The following is an 18,446-nucleotide window of genomic DNA, read 5'->3' on the forward strand; positions in this document are numbered from 1 at the left end:
CATTTACAATTTATGCCTAGTATAAAGGAAATAGAACTAGATCTTCCGTTGCATGATGCAAATCTTCCATCACATAATGTGAGAGAAGTTTTAGGCCTATGTTGTTTGTTATACTTTTGACATAAATTGAATGCTCTCCTGGTATAATATGGTACTACTAATAAAATGCAGGTAACTTCTAATTAAGTGTAACAATCCAATCAACACTTCCGCAGGTGTGAGACCAGAACACTAGTCAGTACTTAAATATGTTCTCATGGAAAAACTACTGGGATATCACTATGATGACATTTTTCAGGTTTGAATACAATGTTTCTCAATGAATTCACAATAATTCCAAAATAGTGATTTAGTCTGAAGATATTACTGAGCACCTTGTAATTTATGATGATTCCAATGAAACTGAATTAAAAGATAAAACTGTAGGACAAAGTTTGTTCTAATGAACGTATTTAACTGGTATTTATTTCTTAAAGTGTTGCTGTCAGTAGGCATTACGAACATTTGATAATTGAACAAAATTTCATCATAATTGCACACACATTAGCTCAGGATGTACATCATCGTACTCCTAATCTGAGGATCATGGGTTTTTATACCCACCCAGTTATCCAATCATATTCTAGACATTTATGAATTATGACATCACAATTTGATGAATAGATAAAAATATTAAATGAGGAGATGATAAGAGCTACTATTTTGCAGATTCAAGACCCCATCGATAATCAAATCTGATATCATAGCTTCTGCAGAGATGATGTCCCAATTTCCAGACCATTTTGCAGGTTATGACCTTGTGGGTCAGGAAGACCCAGGGAAGCCATTGCTTTATTACCTAGATGCTTTGCTGTACCCTTCCTCCCACAAACCTCCTATCAACCTGCCATACTTCTTCCATGCTGGAGAAACAGGTGAATCTCTTGTTTTCTTACCTGCATGGTGAGACATAGGTACTTATTTCACATTGGCAGTGGCATCATCAATATTATGTTAAAGTATTATGTTAAAGTGTAGGAAGAGGTCAGTCAACATACTGGTGCAGGTGAGACACTGGATTGTGTGGAACACTTATTTAGTATCAATATCCTGATATTACTTGGTGGAAATTACCTAAAATGTGATGAAGGACAATTACCAAATTTTAAAGAACAAAGAAATTACATTTTTCAAATTTGTGGGCATCCTGCTGGCAGAGCATCATCACCAGCCAAGGTTTCGATATTATGACCCTATCTACACCTTGGCAGATCAAACAGATATATTGATACTTTGTCCTAGCGACATCTATTGGGTTTCATGAGTTGCCTCCCTTAGAATGTAATGCCAACTAACCAATAGCACGGTGCATTGTACATCATCTGAAAATGGTGGAGGCAGTTGACCTAAAAATTACACTTTGGAAGTTTAACATCAAAAGTATGACTGTGTACCAGAGGGAAGCCATTACAGGTTTATATGAGCAAAAGGTATTTGTGCAAACACAGACCAGCAGTGGAAAATTACTTTTTTATCAGTCCATTCAAGTTGTGTGCTTCCCTTGTCTCAGACATGTAGGAACAGTGTTCAAATTTGAACAACTTAATTTTGATTAGATGCGGCATCCAATCAAATTTGCAGACACAAAGCACAGAAATATCTGCTCGATACGCCAAGGTGCAGATAGGGTTATCACATGTGAATCTTGGGTAGTGAATATGGCTGGCACAGTCAAAGAATGCATTTTGTTTAGCTCACCTTGCCATGTCCAAGTGGATTTATGGTTTTTTGTCCCTATCATGTATCCCTTGTTCATTCACAATTGCTATTTACATTTTCTCAACAACCACTCTTCAGAATTTGACCAAGGTTTTTAAGATTTTTTTATTAAAGTCAAATGATGCTGATCTGCCATCAGATAGAGGCACTGGTACTATAAATAGAAAAAACTTCTCAAGAACCGCTCAAGAGAATTTGACAAAATTTCACAGAAATCATCCTGGCATAAAGTGCTTTCAGATCTGTTCAAATGTCGCCAGTTTGCTATCAGTTATTTCCATTAAAAAATAGAAAACAGTTAACAATTTGTTTTCAAGAAACTCTCTGTCAATATTACTAAATTTGACAGAAAGAATTCCACCATAAAATATGGCCACTGTTACTGAAAATAAAATCCTATATCATGCTCTCAAGAACTTCTCAACAGTATGTGACCAGATTTGATGGGAAGCATCTTGGCATGAACATCTTCAAGATTTTTTAAAAATGATGCCAATCTAGTATTGAACATGGCTGCCATTATTGAAAAATAGGAAAACCTTTAAATAACTTCTCAACAATCCCACAACAGAATTTAACCAAACTTTACAGAATGCATCCTAGCATAGATTGCTTTTAGGTTAAAGATGCCAATCTACAATCATATATGGCTACAAGTACAAAAAACAGAAAAAAACTTGAAATGACTAAAGGATTACTCAACAGGATATGACAAATTTAACAGAAAGCATCTTGGCATGAAGGTCTCTCCAGTTTGTTAAAAAATAAACCAAATTTGACAGAGTGCATCCTGGCATAAATGGCTTTCAAGTTTTAAAAATGATGCAATGACCCAAGTGAGCAGTATCAGTTCAACTTAGGCCTCTTGTCTTGTTTAAGCATTATTTATTCAAGAAAATTAATTGAGACATGTTGGAATTGGAAACAATCCCTGTACAGTTATGTTAACCCAATTCATGTTTGTGTCAATGTTATATGCTCTTACTAGTATACCATTTAAATGAAAGTATACCATTGGAAATTATTATTGAGTTACTTACATTGGCTATATATTTTTTAAAATCTCTTCTAAAGTACATGTCAAGTCTTTTGACAATTTCTACATCAAAGGATGCAAATTATTGACAGGCTGAATGGTTGAAGTTCAAGGTCACAGTGCTAACACCAGTCAGAAGCTAGATGATATTCCATTAATTTTATACTGTACTCGATTGTATTCGACAATATTTCTTATTTTTATACTGTACTGCATTATATTAGACAATATTTCTTTATTTTTATACTGTACTCCATTAGATTAGTCAATAGTTGTATTTTTATACTATATTTCATTATATTAGACCATATTGCATTGTTTTTATACTTTACTCCGTTATATCATTCAGACTGGGAGGGCACCAGCACAGACTATAATCTGATTGATGCCATTTTGCTGAATACCACGAGGATTGGTCATGGCTATGCCCTTCCTAAGCATTCAGAAGCCATGAAGATGGTGAAAAAACAGCAGATTGCTGTCGAGGTCAACCCCATTTCCAATCAGGTATTGTAACAGTCACTTCTGTTTGAAAGGACAGCTTAATCTAAATCATATACATCTTGAAAAAAGACTCTTTTCAAAAATCTCCAGTGAGAATCCTTGTTTAATTGTCATTTATATATAGGATCACTACCACTACCATGTATACTTGCTTATAAGTCAAGTTGAGCTGCAGAGAATGAGATCTGCAACTGCATAATTTGCTGGCAGATATGGGTCTATGCAGTTTGTTAGGAGTAATCAGTAGAACCAATAACCAGACCCTGATCTGCTGGTGCATTATGTAATGGCAGATCAGGGTATATGTTGTTAGCAGCTTGACAGTTTAGACACTGGATTAATATTATCAGATGAGATAAATATAAAACAGGTAGGTGTATGTTCAGAGATGGCCCAGCTAATGGAAAGATCAGGATAACAAGAAACATTGAAAAATGAACAAACAGAAATTGTTTGATTATCTTTAATTTACTGATCTCAGATCGATTGATCAAGTGTGTGGATTTGTGTGACACTTTCCTTTAGCAGAGCTAATAATGAGTTACCAGTACTAATTGCAGTTATCTCTTATTCCCCATTGATATCATCACACTGAAGACTTTGTAACACATCTTTCATTAGCAGGGTTGACAAGCAATACCAGTATATACAGTCTGAATTTGTTTTAACCCAAAAGATATTTTTTTGTTTGCAATTTCATACAATTAATATAAAGACTCCAGTTAAATACCAGGACCAGCGACCAATTTAAACATGTATACATTTTTAATTCTGATGAAAATTTCAAAATGGATTGCTCTGGTGGCCTAGTGGTTAGAGCACCTGCCTTGGATGTGGGAGATTGTGGGTTTGAACCCTGACTGAGTCATACCAAAGACTTTTAAAAATGGAACTAACACCTACCTCGCTAGGCACTCAGCATTAATATGTTAGTTAGGACTGGTCAGCCTGGTGTCAGGATAATGTGACTGGGTGACATGTTTGCACATGATGCCCCAGCGCTAGACATCACTATAAACTGCCACACTGCAGATATCATCACAATGTAACTGAAATTTTTTAAAGCTAAGTTGAAAAAAATCAAAACCAGATTGAAAATTTCAAAATGATAGTAGAGCTAGTAATGTCTTGAACTTCTTAACAATTTGGTCTTGGGTATACGTTTACAAATAAAGTAGCACTTGTCTTTGCAGAGTCCGTGCCTGAAACTGTGGTTTTGTTTCAAGTTACCTTGGCATATACCAGATTTTTAAGTCTAAATTATGCAACCTTATTAACTGCTTGCAATAGGCCCTTCAGATATTCAGTAGGTTATGTCACATGTATAGAAATACCATATTGCTTTATTTTGTCAATATCTTTTGTCATACATAAGACATCTACCTATGTAATTTCATATTATCATATGTATATTTAACTAAAATGTATATAAGAAAGTTTTATTGGATAAATGGGAATTCCTGGTGTACCTGATACTTTTCATTTTCTTTTTTAAAGTTTTAGCCCTGACTTTGTTGACAACTTAGATTGTTCTAGAAATGAAATTTTGACCCTCATCCTGGTCTTCTGATTGTGTCTTAGGTTTTTATATTAGCGTTGTTTATCCAAAGCGGAGTAAATCTTTTAGTTGTGTACTTTTTTAATTTGAGGGGATTTATTCATTTAACTTATTTACTGGAATTACAAGGTGCTCAGTAATATCTTCAGACTAAATCACTATTTTGGAATTATTGTGAATTCATTGATAAACATTTTGGATTATATCTTTGTGATACATCAAGAGTGTTAGCACGTCAACACTGTTCCAGGCAGTTGGTATGCCATCACTTTCAAGATTGGAATTCATTTGGAATCCTAATGGATACATTCAGAATACTCTATACTTTTGGACGTGTGATAGAACTTTTAGGACTATTTGGGGTTTGATTCATAATACTATGAGTTCTTTTACATTCTGACTTTGTATTATATGGAAATACATTATTTGTTGTATTTTAGTAAACTTGTTCATTTTTTCTCTTTTCTGTTATTTAGTTTCAGATCATATGGTCATAACACACACAGACACAGACACACACACAGCTTTTACCTACCATTATAAGACTTTTTTTCTCATATCACAACCCAGATTCATCCATTGTACTTAAATTGGTTTATTCGTTTGAATGACAGTATGGGTTGAATTAGTCAGATAAATGTATGACAACAGAAAACAACATGAAGCTTTGTATTTATAGCTTTAATTCCATTATTAGATTATAAAACATTATTTTCTTCTCCCCACTCTGATGTCCATGCAGTCATCAAATCTTTGATCATTCCAATTATACTGTGTTTCTTGATACGTTATAGACACACACACACTTTTGAATGAATTTGGTTACAGCATTTTAGGCAACTGCAGTTATTTACTGTTCAACCAGAAAAATTTGCAGAGCAACTATATTTTGAAAGCAGGTTGCGCAGAGACAACAGAGCATTTTCAAAAAATTTCAAAAAAATTCTGCAACTATTAAGAATATTATTTTCAAAAAGGAATATATTCAAACTAACTTTTTTGCATCCATTCTTTTCTGACTTCAGACACCAGGGAGACTTTTTCAAATTGAGTGTTAATAAGGTTGCATGTATGCAAAAAGCTGCTTATTTTACTTTATTTCCAACAGCAGCCAGAACAAGTCTGATATGAGTTTCAGGCATCACATATTCTTATGCCATTGCAAGTGAGTACTGTCTCATGACTTAGAGTGCTGTCTTATGACTCAGGGTACTGTCTCATGACTCAAGAGTACTGTCTTGTGGCTCAGAGTACTGTCTCATGACTCAGGATAGTATTTTTTGTATTTATTAAGTACTCTTCATTATATGTCACTTAACAGTTTACGTATACTATATACAGTGGAGCCTCATTAATCCAGACACATTAGTTCCCAGTGAATATGTCAGAATTAACGAGTTTTCCAGATAATTGAATCATGCACATTTTTATTTTATGATGTCATCACCCCATATACATGTACATGTATATGCTAGCTGTAAATGTAGTATATTTAATAATGGTTGAAATAAATTAATGAATACGTCTGTTGATGTGTGTTTATTTCACATTATTATAACACGCACTTGTACATACATGTACAGTAAATATAAGTTTAGACAATTAACACATTGAACACATCACACTATGTACATGTACATGTATGTACTGTACATACATTTATTATGTCAATTTCTTGAAGAAATCTGTAACCTTTGTTTGCCTGGATTCTTTGGCGGATCTATCTGCAGTGATTATTGATAGTGTTCATATATTCTCAAGGGCTTCACTATTGTGTTTTATGTCATCACTGGTGAATATTGCTGATGTCTGCTTAAAATATAAAATTAATGTTGCTATGCTAATAAGATGAAGTCATTTTTTATAAGTCGTATTTTACAGCTGTTATGGCTGCTAATGAGCTGATAATTGATGTCCCCATTTTATTCGGAAATGAAGCCCTTTACTGTCCACAGCTTAAATCAATTAACTGTATTTGTTTAGCCATCAATAAACTGTGATTGTTACATAAATTGGTAAACAACAAAGAAGCTTAATGACACAATTTATTTACCATATGTTATGTCAAAAAGCATGGACAATTTGATGCAAGTGAGTTTATTTAATTAACACCCCCATCAGTGACTAGCTAAAACAGACATTGTTAATACAACTGCTGGTTTCAATATGGTCATGCTAATGAGTTTTTCCACACACGTGATCATATGAGCAATTGATAACTGTAACATACCACTAGATGTTGACCAATCAGAGATTGATACATTGACACACCTCCAAATTTGTGTAGGCGAATCTGTATTATCTGACTTACTGTATTTTCATAGGTGATTTTTCGCATTTTCTTATTTTTGGACAGATTATTTGTAGATTATTGATACAAGTTTTAAAGTAATTTTACACTTTGGTCCCTGATTTTGATTTCCAGATCCAGAACATGGATTTCTTGATTAACGGAGCAAATTAACTTTTAGGAAATCCGTTCCTGTTGAATTATGTCCAGATAGCGAGATTTCCAGATAAATGGAGTCCGGATTAATGAGGCTCCACTGTATGCTCATGTATAAGTCAAGTCAAATTGCAAACAACAATGATCCTGATCTGCTGTAACATAATGTGCCTGCAGATCATGGTCTGTGTTGTTTGTTATACTGATTACTCCTAACAAGCTGCACAGAAACAGATCTGCCATCACATTATGTTACAGCAGATATGGGTCTGTGCAGTTTGCAGTTGAAAATGTTTATAAGAAAGTTTATATGGTAAATTTATGCACATAGGATTGAAGAAAAGTTTGATTCATAACATTTTAAATAACTATGCACATTGCAAATGCCAAAATAGTTCCAGTCAGTGGTGTTTGATATGAAAATATGGGATGAATATCTGTATCAAATGCTGTATCCAAGATGGTAGATTAAATTGGTATGCAATAAATTACTTGATACTATTCGGCCAGACAGAGAAAGCAGGAGAAAGAAAAAAATATTCTAGAGATAAGTACATGCACAATGACATATTTAAGATTGGTTTATAAGTATCAACAAAAACATGTTGAATTTTCTTACTGGCAGGTGCTGAAACTGGTTGATGATCTTAGGAACCACCCAGCAGCCATTTTGTTTGAGCAAGGATTCCCTGTTGTGATAAGTGCTGATGACCCTGCTGTGTGGGGAGCCAAGGGGCTGTCATATGACTTCTATGAAGCCTTTATGGGGCTTGCTGGCAAGGATGCAGACCTAAAGCTTCTGAAGCAACTGGCCATGAACTCTCTGATGTAAATATTTATTGTGTTGTTATACCTGACCACTACAGTGGTAGCTCACAATGTGTTTGTCACACCTTGGTTAAGTTTTATGTTGCAGACACTTTTTCAGACACAATAGTGGGAAATAATGTTTTTTAATACGTTTTTAGTTATGTAGTAAATTTAGAGTAATCTTAGTTTGTGATAAATCAGGATACTGTATCTTATATGGTCAAGCTGGTAAAAAAAATTAAACTGAAAGAAAATTATTCTTTCCTCATATGAATTGCTATTAATTGCCTTTTCTTTAATAGTTTTGATGTTCGATATTTTATTTTGCCATAAATGACAGCAATGAGATCACTTCAGTGCCAAAAGTATCACAGAATAGTAAAACAGGAAATCTGTTTTTGTCTGCTCCTGGTAATTTCCACATAAAGAAACAGGTAGGTAGATTGGTAGGTAGGTAGGTGCCTGAAATGTAGGTGGCTGAGGACAGATGCTACATGCCTGAAATGTAGGTGGCTGAGGACAGATGCTACATGCCTGAAATGCAGGTGGCTGAGGACAGATGCTACATGCCTGAACTGTAGGTGGCTGAGGACATATGCTACATGCCTGAAATGTAGGTGGCTGAGGACATATGCTACATGCTTGAAATGTAGGTGGTTGAGGACAGATGCTACGTGCTTGAAATGAAGCTGGCTGAGGGTAAATGCTACATGCTTGAATATGTAGCCAGCTACATGAAGGATGGAAAATCCATGGGCTACCATCTTGAACAGACAGACAGTGCACACAGGCTAATAAGAAGGCAATGAAACACAGCACAAGAGATGAAGACTATACTAGCATTGCAGCTGCTGCCACCTCAGTTAACAACTTTCTACTGCAGAAACTTTGAAAGTGGAGAGTTCACTGGTTCAAAAGAAAATCAAAATGGCTATTCTGTAACAGGCATCACACAGCTCTAGCCCCATCTTTGCACCATGATAAAAACAGATCTTTGTGACTGTGTCTTGAGGACCAATGCCACCTTGGTACAGCAGCCCATCTGAAACATCTTTGGCATTTGAGGTTGATTTGAAGCTGTCATTATTGGCTCTAGCATGGCCTCAACTGATGCAGTGAGGGACCAGTTACAGTGATTTAATATTTCCTAATCCATCCTGGCATCGTGAACCTGGCACCAGAATGAAGGAAATATTGCTTTACTCCATCATGACTAGATTTAACCATCAGATGTGGATAAAATGTGATCATTACTGAATCTGATACAGCCTGTACTAGTGCCTGAAGAAATCTAATGTCACTTACCATGTCCCATTATAACAAAACTGGCAAGAGCATTGACCCATATCAGCTCTTAGATGAATGTCATTCATTGCCAGTAGGCTGCAACATCCAGATGACGTAACATAGCCATTTCATCACATGGCCATTATGGGTCGGTATAGGTCTGTCATCATTATGTATCCATCTCAGTCCATTCCCATTACAGAACCAGTACCATTACAGAGCCATTTCAGTCCATGGCCGTTATCGATCCATGTATACCTGTTGCCATTATGGATACATTTCAGTCCATTGCCATCATGGGTTTGTGTAAAGTAGCTCCAGCATATCCTGGCATGGCCAATCACAGCTATGGGAATGATCCAGTCCCAGATTCATATTTCCGTTTCATACTATAAATGACTCACACAAGGAACTGCAGACAGCTTCTGCTCTGTCATGGCCTGTCATAGGTTATTGGCTGTGGTGACATTACAGTTTCAGATGCCTGATGATAATGATGCATTCAGTGATCATCTGTAGATTAAATCATCCCAGCCTGGTCAGACTCCTAGACTAGTTCACCATCCATCTCAGTGGGTTTTGTAACTTTGTTACATGCATCATTCAAGGCACCATTGTTACCCCATTTTTTGATGTATGAAGATTCAGGCTCATGAGCATCCTCTTCCTTTCTTTGATCCAGGGATGTTTACACTCTGTATGCAGACTCTACTCAGCAGTTATGGTTACCAAGGGATGAGATAAAGTTCCATGGGGGCTTATATCTGCCGTTGTGATGCAGACATTGATAGAGTTGTCAAAATGCATATTTTTTTAGCATAATGGCTGCTGGCTGTATTCAGCAGGTGGTGTTTATTCAAAAACATCTACCTGTGCATGACGATTGTGGTGGCAAATGACAGGTGTCACTCATAGCTGTGTTCACTCAAATCAGGTTTTACTGTATCAGCTCTTCATTAATATCACTTGAGGGAGTTTTCTTTCTGTATAGAAAACACTTAATAGAATGCATGTGTATGTATAATAATAATAATAATTTATTGTCTGAGGGTGACTCGGTTAGTTATACTTTTTTCTCCTGTGGCCTTCTGCATACAAATACTATTGGAAATTAAAGAAATATAATAGTAAACAATGCTTAAATACATTAGGCATAGTGTATTTGATATGCAGAACGTAATAAATTGGAGTGTATATGTATGTATGTGTTTCAGTATTTACTGTAAAAATGGCCTTTCTGGATAATGTTATAATGAACAGCACCAGAAGAAGCAAATTATTCTTTTTAAGGTCTTTTTTTTAGTAGTGAACTATGATGATAATTTTTTATTTATCTCAGTTTAGGTCCTTGGTATTGTTCTTTTGACTTGAAATGAATTGTAACCTGTAAATATCGCAGAGTTCATTTGTTACTTCAAAACATTAATGTATAGAGTTTTGATAGGCTAATTTCAACAGTTTCAATTCAAACTGTAGAATTTTGGTCGATGTATCAAATGACATATTTGAAATAATTCTTGCTGCCCTTTTGTAAATTTGTGGAAATTTTCAGCATTAATGTTAGTTACTTTTCTTCAAATTTTGCAGCAGTAGTCCAAAAGAGGAATTAATTCATTTTAAAATAAATTGAGACAGTTGAGTTGTTGATAACTTTTTATTGTCTTGAGTTTACTACAAGACAAACCTGGTTCACTTGCTTACACCAATCTAGATTCTCATGAGAATAATTCCAATATCATAGTTTTTCTGTATCAACATTATAAGTTAGATTATCAATTAGGTTATCAATTAGATTATCAGTTAGGTTATCAATTAGATTATCAATTAGGTTATCAATTAGATTATCAGTTAGGTTACATACAGCTCAAGATTTAGATAATCTTTGTCAATCCACAAGCAACATTGCCTTGGTTTCTGGAGGATTGAAAAACATGTCAATGAGCCCCATTATTTGACTTGAAATAAATCTTTATCCAATTGTTTCTTCAAAGTTTCAATATTAGAATCAGACCTATGCAATATAGTGTTATCTGCATATAGATCAGTTTTTTTGAATGTTTTATATGTAGGTACATTATTATAAATAACATTAATAACAGTAACCCTAAAATAGATCCCTTTAGAACTTCATTGTTGATGGACATCAGCTATAATTTTATCTTGCCAATAAGAACTTGATGGCTTCTGTCTGAGAGGTTTGATTTGAACTATAAGAGTGATTGGTTAGAAATATTTGTGCTTTTCAATTTTCCATGTATGTATATTACAGTTAGTTAAGTCAAAAGTCTTCTAAAAATCACGGTATATTTCCAACCAATGAAGTCTTCATATCATCATTTGTTGTCACTGTTTCCATTGGAGCAGAATCCTTTAGAATGCAGTATATATGTTCTGTCTGGCTTCATTGATTCCCATTATGACCATATGTACCTATATATCGTTTTACTGACATTAGCACAATCCTGGCAAATTTTGCAGATGAAGTTTATTTATTCTCAAAAAGGTATACAGAACAACAATTAAGGCCATAAATGGTAAGAACTTTAAATATAAAGTCTGGATTTTTTTAAATATACTGGAACAAGTGTTTACATTTTTTTAAATTGCAGATTTTGAGAAAAAAATATAAGTATGAATATATTTGTCCCAATAATTTTACGTGTTTTGAAGCTTTGAAAAGTTCACATTTTGAAAGATTTCATGGAAATAAATCTTAAGCTTAACATACACAGGCCATATTAGGTTAAACACATAACTATTGACTTTGATTTTCAAGTGTTTAAGCCTCAAATAGCGTAAAATAACTTGTGTTGTTTGGTTTTATGCTAAAGTTACTCTTGTTAATTAGTTTCCTATTTTGGTTTGAGAATATTTTATATTGTTAATGTGGGTTTTTTTTGTTATGGTAGTTGGAATATTGCTATCCTTGCATCCATATGAACTGTAGATTCCCACAGTGGATATCTATATATAGCCACTTTTTGTTAACTTCTAAATGTCATATAAATGTAGATATGATAGCAGTTGTTAATTATTAAGTTTAGAGGAACTGATAAATTTTATATGCAGCATTGGTGAAAATCAAGATAGACAAAAAAATTGAAATGTAACCTAATGTTTGATTCAGATTTGTAATATTATTATTAAGCTTATATAATATAAAGAATTGCAGTTTTCTTTTTTCTCTTTCTTTAAACTGTTTAACATTTTGGGAAGAAATCTTCCATGAAAAGGAGCTTTTAAGGATAACAGCTTCCAATTAATGTAGTGTTCATTTGTTTGGTATAGTCCAAGTGTGACTGTTTCAGTGGCCTAAGTGGTTAGAGTGTCTGCCTTGGATGCGGGAGGTCATGGGTTTGAACCCCAGCTGACTTATACCAAAGACTTATAAAAATGGTACTAGCAGCTGCCTCAATATGCAATCAGCATTAAGAGGATAGTGTTAGGACTGGTTGTCCTGGTGTCAGGATAATATGACTTGGTGGGACATGATGCCACATGTCCATAGCATGATGCCTCAGTGCTAGACATCACTATAAACTGCCACACTGTAGACATTGTAGCAGTATGACTGAAAAATTGTTAGGGCTACATTAAAAATCCGAATCACATACACACACACAGTCCAAGTGCCAACAAGATGGCAGACAATTAATGTGCTTGCAAATCATTAGACTAGTATGCAGGCATAGCCATTGCCAAGTATGATAACACTGGTCAACAGTGAAATCATTACTGACTTGAAAAGGCCCTAATCTGTAGTATTTTGGTGTGCCGAACACGAATATAACCGTGAAAAATTTGTATTGGCTCTCGTTTTGAAGATATTCATATACCTCATTTTCTATGTTTCACTGTGTAAATTTCTCCAGTAGGACTGCAGCAACATCCGGAATAATGATGTAACATTGCATAATACCATCATGCTCACATCATCCACAGTTGATTGCATCATTTTCTGATGCAATGCAATACTAATGCCATGCGGCTGCTCAAGTAAGTTGACGTCAGCAGTGTACTATACATGTGTAGGCCTATTATACTAATGCCAGGCGGCTGCTGAAGCTGACGTAAGCAGTGTACTATATAAAGCCCAATCAGATAGGTTCAGCATTTAAAATATTTTAGACGTGGTGCGAGACAGTTCAAGCTACTGTTACATAAAACTTATTATTTTATCCATTTACGTACAATAAAGAACAGTAATGCCTCGAAAGTGTGTTAATACCGCGGACAATTTTTGCTATATTTGTGGGGAAGTGACATTTGCCAACCAGAAGAAAAGTATCAATTCTCAAGTGAAGAAGGCATATCATCTTTACTTCGGATGCAAGGTTGGTGACCAAGACAAGCCTTGGGCTCCGCATATATGCTGTGCTACATGTACAACACAGCTTTCACAGTGGTTGAATTGCAAAAGGTCATCAATGCCGTTTGCAGTCCCAATGGTGTGGAGAGAGCCAAGCAACCACCTAAATGACTGTTACTTCTGCTTGGTTCCTCCTCTTTCCGGCGGAATAACGAAGCGAAAGAAGTCGAGAATAGTCTACCCAAACATTCCGTCTGCATTGAGACCAGTTCCACATGGTGAGGGACTTCCTATTCCAGAACCTCCAGCAGAATATTCTCTTGATTCATCTGACGAAGACAAAAGTGAGTCGACCTGTTCTTCTCCTGGTCCATCAGCATGCAGTGATCCAGATTTTCACTGTGGTGCATCATCAACCCCACACAGAATAACACAGGAAGAACTAAATGACCTGATTCGTGATTTGGACTTATCAAAGAACAAGGCAGAATTGCTAGGATCAAGACTCCAACAATGGAATCTTCTAGAAGAAGATGTCACAATTACTGCATATCGAAAGCGCCACCAGCAATTGGAGCCTTTCTTCAGAAAGGAAAGTAATCTGATATTCTGTTCCGATATTGAGGGCCTCATGAATGCTTTAAAAATCACTCATGACCCACAAGAATGGAGACTATTTGTGGACTCTTCGAAACTGAGTCTCAAGGCTGTGCTTTTGCACAATGGAAACATTCTTCCATCTATTCCAGTAGCGTATGCTGTCCACATGAAAGAGACATACGATAACTTAAGGCAGCTACTGAATTCCATTGAGTATAACAAGTACAGCTGGCACCTCTGTGGTGATTTGAAGGTAGTTGCCCTTTTAATGGGACTGCAGCAAGGATATACAAAATACATGTGTTTCTTATGCGAGTGGGATAGCCGAGCAAGGGAAATGCACTACATGAGGAAGGAATGGACTCACAGGCAGAATGTAGCCATTGGAGAGAAGAATATCCAACACCCAGCTCTGGTTGAGGCTCAGAAAATCTTGCTACCACCCCTTCACATCAAACTAGGTTTGATGAAGAACTTCGTGAAAGCCATTGACCGGACTTTGCCAGCATTCCGATACCTGCATGAAAAATTCCCTCGACTCAGCGAAGCAAAGATTAAAGAGGGAGTTTTTGTGGGTCCTCAGATTCGAGAGCTTTTCAAAGATGACCGGTTCAACAACTTGCTGGAAGGTGACGCGAAACAAGCATGGAATGCTTTTCGCCTAGTTTCTACAAACTTCCTCGGAAATGTTAGGGCAGAAAACTATAAGGAACTAGTAGAAGACATGTTGATGAAGTATAAGAAACTTGGCTGCAATATGTCTCTAAAGATTCACTTCCCTCATTCCCATTTGGATTTCTTTCCTAGCAACTGTGGTATTGTTAGTGATGAACACGGCGAACGTTTTCAGCAAGATATCGCAACAATGGAACAAAGATACCAGGGAAAATGGTCCACTACAATGCTGGCTGACTACTGCTGGACACTCCTCAGAGATGCTCCCGAACAGCTGTACAAGAGACAGGCGAAGAAATCTAAGATGTAGTCAATGACTTGATTTTTTATAGGTAGGCTATTACAGTTGACCTTTTACTATTGGAATGCATTTCGTTATGTAAACATTAATTTCTTGCAGATTACAAAAAAACTAGAGCCAATTTTGCAATTTGACTGTCATATTCGTGTTCAGCACATAAAAATTGATAAGAATTGACTAATTTTATTTCAGTAACATGACTTTTGTAAAAATTTGTTGTCCAGTGTAATACATGTGCAAAATCTTCAACCATTTAAAATGTTTTGCAAATTTTGGCCAATAAACCACACTTAGATCTTTAATTTAAACCAATCCCCATTAAACACTAAAAATAACACCACTATTCTTTACTTATGGGCTTTTTTTAAGAACTAAAAAATGTCTTCCAGTCTAGAAACCGAATAAGGCCAGTTCTTGTAATATCCCTTCATAGTGCTTTTTATCTTTAATGATATTTCCATCCAAACTGAATTGGTTTTCATACAAGGAAAACTTTAAAATATGCTGTTTTTGTTATTTTGTTTTACAGGCTTCATGGTTCATAAAGAAACACTGCCTGTGTTAAATGGTTTAGTGATTTGACTACTTTGTCTTTCAGGTACAGTGCTATGAGCTCACAAGAGAAGGTACATGCCCTGGACATGTGGAATACAAAATGGCAGACATTTATCAACAGCACATTAGAGGAATATGATGGAAATAACAGCCTGAAGACTGGCTTTGCTTTTATGCATAAACTACCACAAGAAATATTTGGAAGAAAATAGGTCAGCATGCTAAGGGACAGTTTTTCCGGCTTTGTGGCTGTAAAATGCACTGGACTAAGAACAAATTTTTGTTTTTTTAGATAATCTTTGAGGCTGTTTAGACATATCCCAATGGACCAGTTCCAAAATGGCCAGTAATCATAAAATATAGCCAGATCATTACAATAGTTTTTGGCTAGAACAAAACAAAAGTTACGTCAGAATGATACAAAGTCTCATTTCAAGGTTAACCTCCAATGACATTGGTCTGTACAGGAAAAGGTCCATTGGTCATTAGCATGAAACTGCTTCCCAGGTGGCATTGTTACCAAAGACTGTTCTATTCAAGAATCTTGCACAAATGTTTTTTCTGCTTTCACTTCCTTATTTCAAGAAGTTTTCAAAAGTGTCAAAATGTGTGTTTAAATTTTACCACTTTTAGTCATCATACCTAACCGTGTCATTGTTAGATAATTAATTTTTATAAAATTTAATTTTCAGTTTTGCCTGAAAATCAAAAAGGAAGGCACAGAGATAACTTTTCTGACAACACTGGCATCATTGTTGTGTTTGTCATAGGCATCAAGATTTAAGTTTTTGCATTTAGGAAACAGTGACCTACTTGTCATGCTGGGGCCCCGAGTGGCCGAGTGGTCTAAAGCGCTCTTCGTTACGGATCACTGCCATCTCACCTCTGTCTGCGGCGGTTCGAGTCTAAGATTCAGCCAATGTGGGCATGTGAGAAAGCTTGTCAGTAGCTTCTCGTGGGTCGGTGGTTCTTTCCAGGGTTTTCCGGGTTCTTCCTCCACCATTAATACTGGCCGCCATGTATAGCCTATCGTGCTGAAAAATGGCGTTAAACCCCACAACAACAACAACTTGTCATGCTCTGGTTATTATATATCTTTTTGCATTTGGTTTAATTTCTATGACACTATTGTATGTGCAGTCATGAAACATAATAGATGTAGGATACAGTTTATCATGAGCAAAATTAAGTCACAGTGACTTACTATTTATACGTCAGTGATTACATCAAGCTTTTTGCATTAGCACAGTTTATTTGACATTGTTGTATGTACAGTAATGAATCTTGATGGATGTATTTGTCTTTGAAGGTACTGCTTACCAGAGGCAAAAAGTAGATCACAATTACCTGCATGTCACATATTTCAGCTGTTCAATTTATCTAAGTTTCTCTGACACTATTGTATATGGAAAACTTGATTGGTGTATTCATCTAGTAGGATAATACTACAGGCATAAGTCGGTTACACTGACTTAGATTTTGTTTGTTCCTGTGACTTTGCAAGAGATTTTGGTTATGCCACAGCTTTGCAGGCAAGACAAAGCATTCTATTGAATTATTTTTAAAAAAGTTAAACTCAGTGCAAAACAACAGACACATGCAACATTAATTAAGACCCACCTGAAGCCAGACAGTCTGTTCAAGTGGTGATGTTGTTTAATAATGCCATCTGGGGTGCTGGTTGTCAACATAATGTTTTTGATAGAAAGGGTTTTGAGTAAACATGATTTTGTCACAATATACAGAATTCATTGTTTTGGTTTTTGTGAAATATGTTGTGCTTTTACTTCATTATTTGGGTTTTCTGTCACTGATTGGTCAGGAAATTATTCAAAAATTATTCAAAAATAAGAAAGAAGAAATGGAACCAGTCTGCCTATAATGACAAAGTCAGATGGCAACTTTTTTGAATGATGGAATTGTGTTGACTTGAGTGTTGATGTTAATGTTCTAATAATTTTTTTGCATCTTACCTTAGTAATGGGCAATAATCTATTTTAAATTCTTAAAATGTTAATTCCAGCATTTTAATGTATCAAGAAATCCAGCAAATGACATTAAATGACTGGTTAATCTAAGTTCCTGCATTTCAGAGTTAATGTTTTAAATGTGGCATTAAATATGGAATCAGATCTTTGTTAGAATTTGTCATTTATTTTCAGATAATTAATTAATTTAATCTTGAGAAAAATGCCTAAAATGTGCTTTTTTCTACAATGAAGTAACAAAATCTACATTTTCTTCACAAAGACTGAACAGTATCAAATATATTTAATGAAATACTTCTGTAAATAATTATTTTTTTTCTTATCAATTAAAAAAAAAATTGGATTAGGAAAAAAATATTCAGTGCAGTTTACGAATAAAAATATTTAATGCAGTTTAACATCTTTTGTTGTGCTGTTTCACAGATACAAATAAGTTGTTCTCATATCAAATCAACTTGATTGTAAGTCAAGTCCAGTTGTGAACTGCACAGACCCAGTTTCTGCTGTTGCATAATGCACTGACAGATCGGGCTCTACAGTTTTTTATACTTGATTAAGCCTAACAAACTGCATAGTCTCGGACCTGCTGGCACATTATGCAATGGCAGAATTGGGTCTC

The 18,446-nt window shown here is 35.4% G+C and overlaps 1 protein-coding gene across 1 annotated transcript in view; it reads left to right on the forward strand.

Annotated features, from left to right (window-relative positions):
• Positions 1–17,975, forward strand: part of LOC149785313 (adenosine deaminase 2-like) — a 34,354-nt gene extending 16,379 nt beyond the window's left edge. Inside the window, exons 6-9 of the mRNA XM_089979206.1 lie at positions 709–914; positions 3,144–3,301; positions 7,928–8,130; positions 15,883–17,975. Coding sequence (XP_089835332.1) covers positions 709–914; positions 3,144–3,301; positions 7,928–8,130; positions 15,883–16,051 — 736 coding nt within the window. The 3' untranslated portion in view covers positions 16,052–17,975. The remainder of the gene's footprint in view (positions 1–708; positions 915–3,143; positions 3,302–7,927; positions 8,131–15,882) is intronic.
• The last annotated feature ends 471 nt before the right edge of the window (positions 17,976–18,446 follow it).

This window comes from Sinohyriopsis cumingii, chromosome 13 (assembly GCF_028554795.1).
Source record: "Sinohyriopsis cumingii isolate HCF-2022 chromosome 13, ASM2855479v2, whole genome shotgun sequence".
In the NCBI taxonomy this organism is placed as follows: domain Eukaryota; kingdom Metazoa; phylum Mollusca; class Bivalvia; order Unionida; family Unionidae; genus Sinohyriopsis; species Sinohyriopsis cumingii.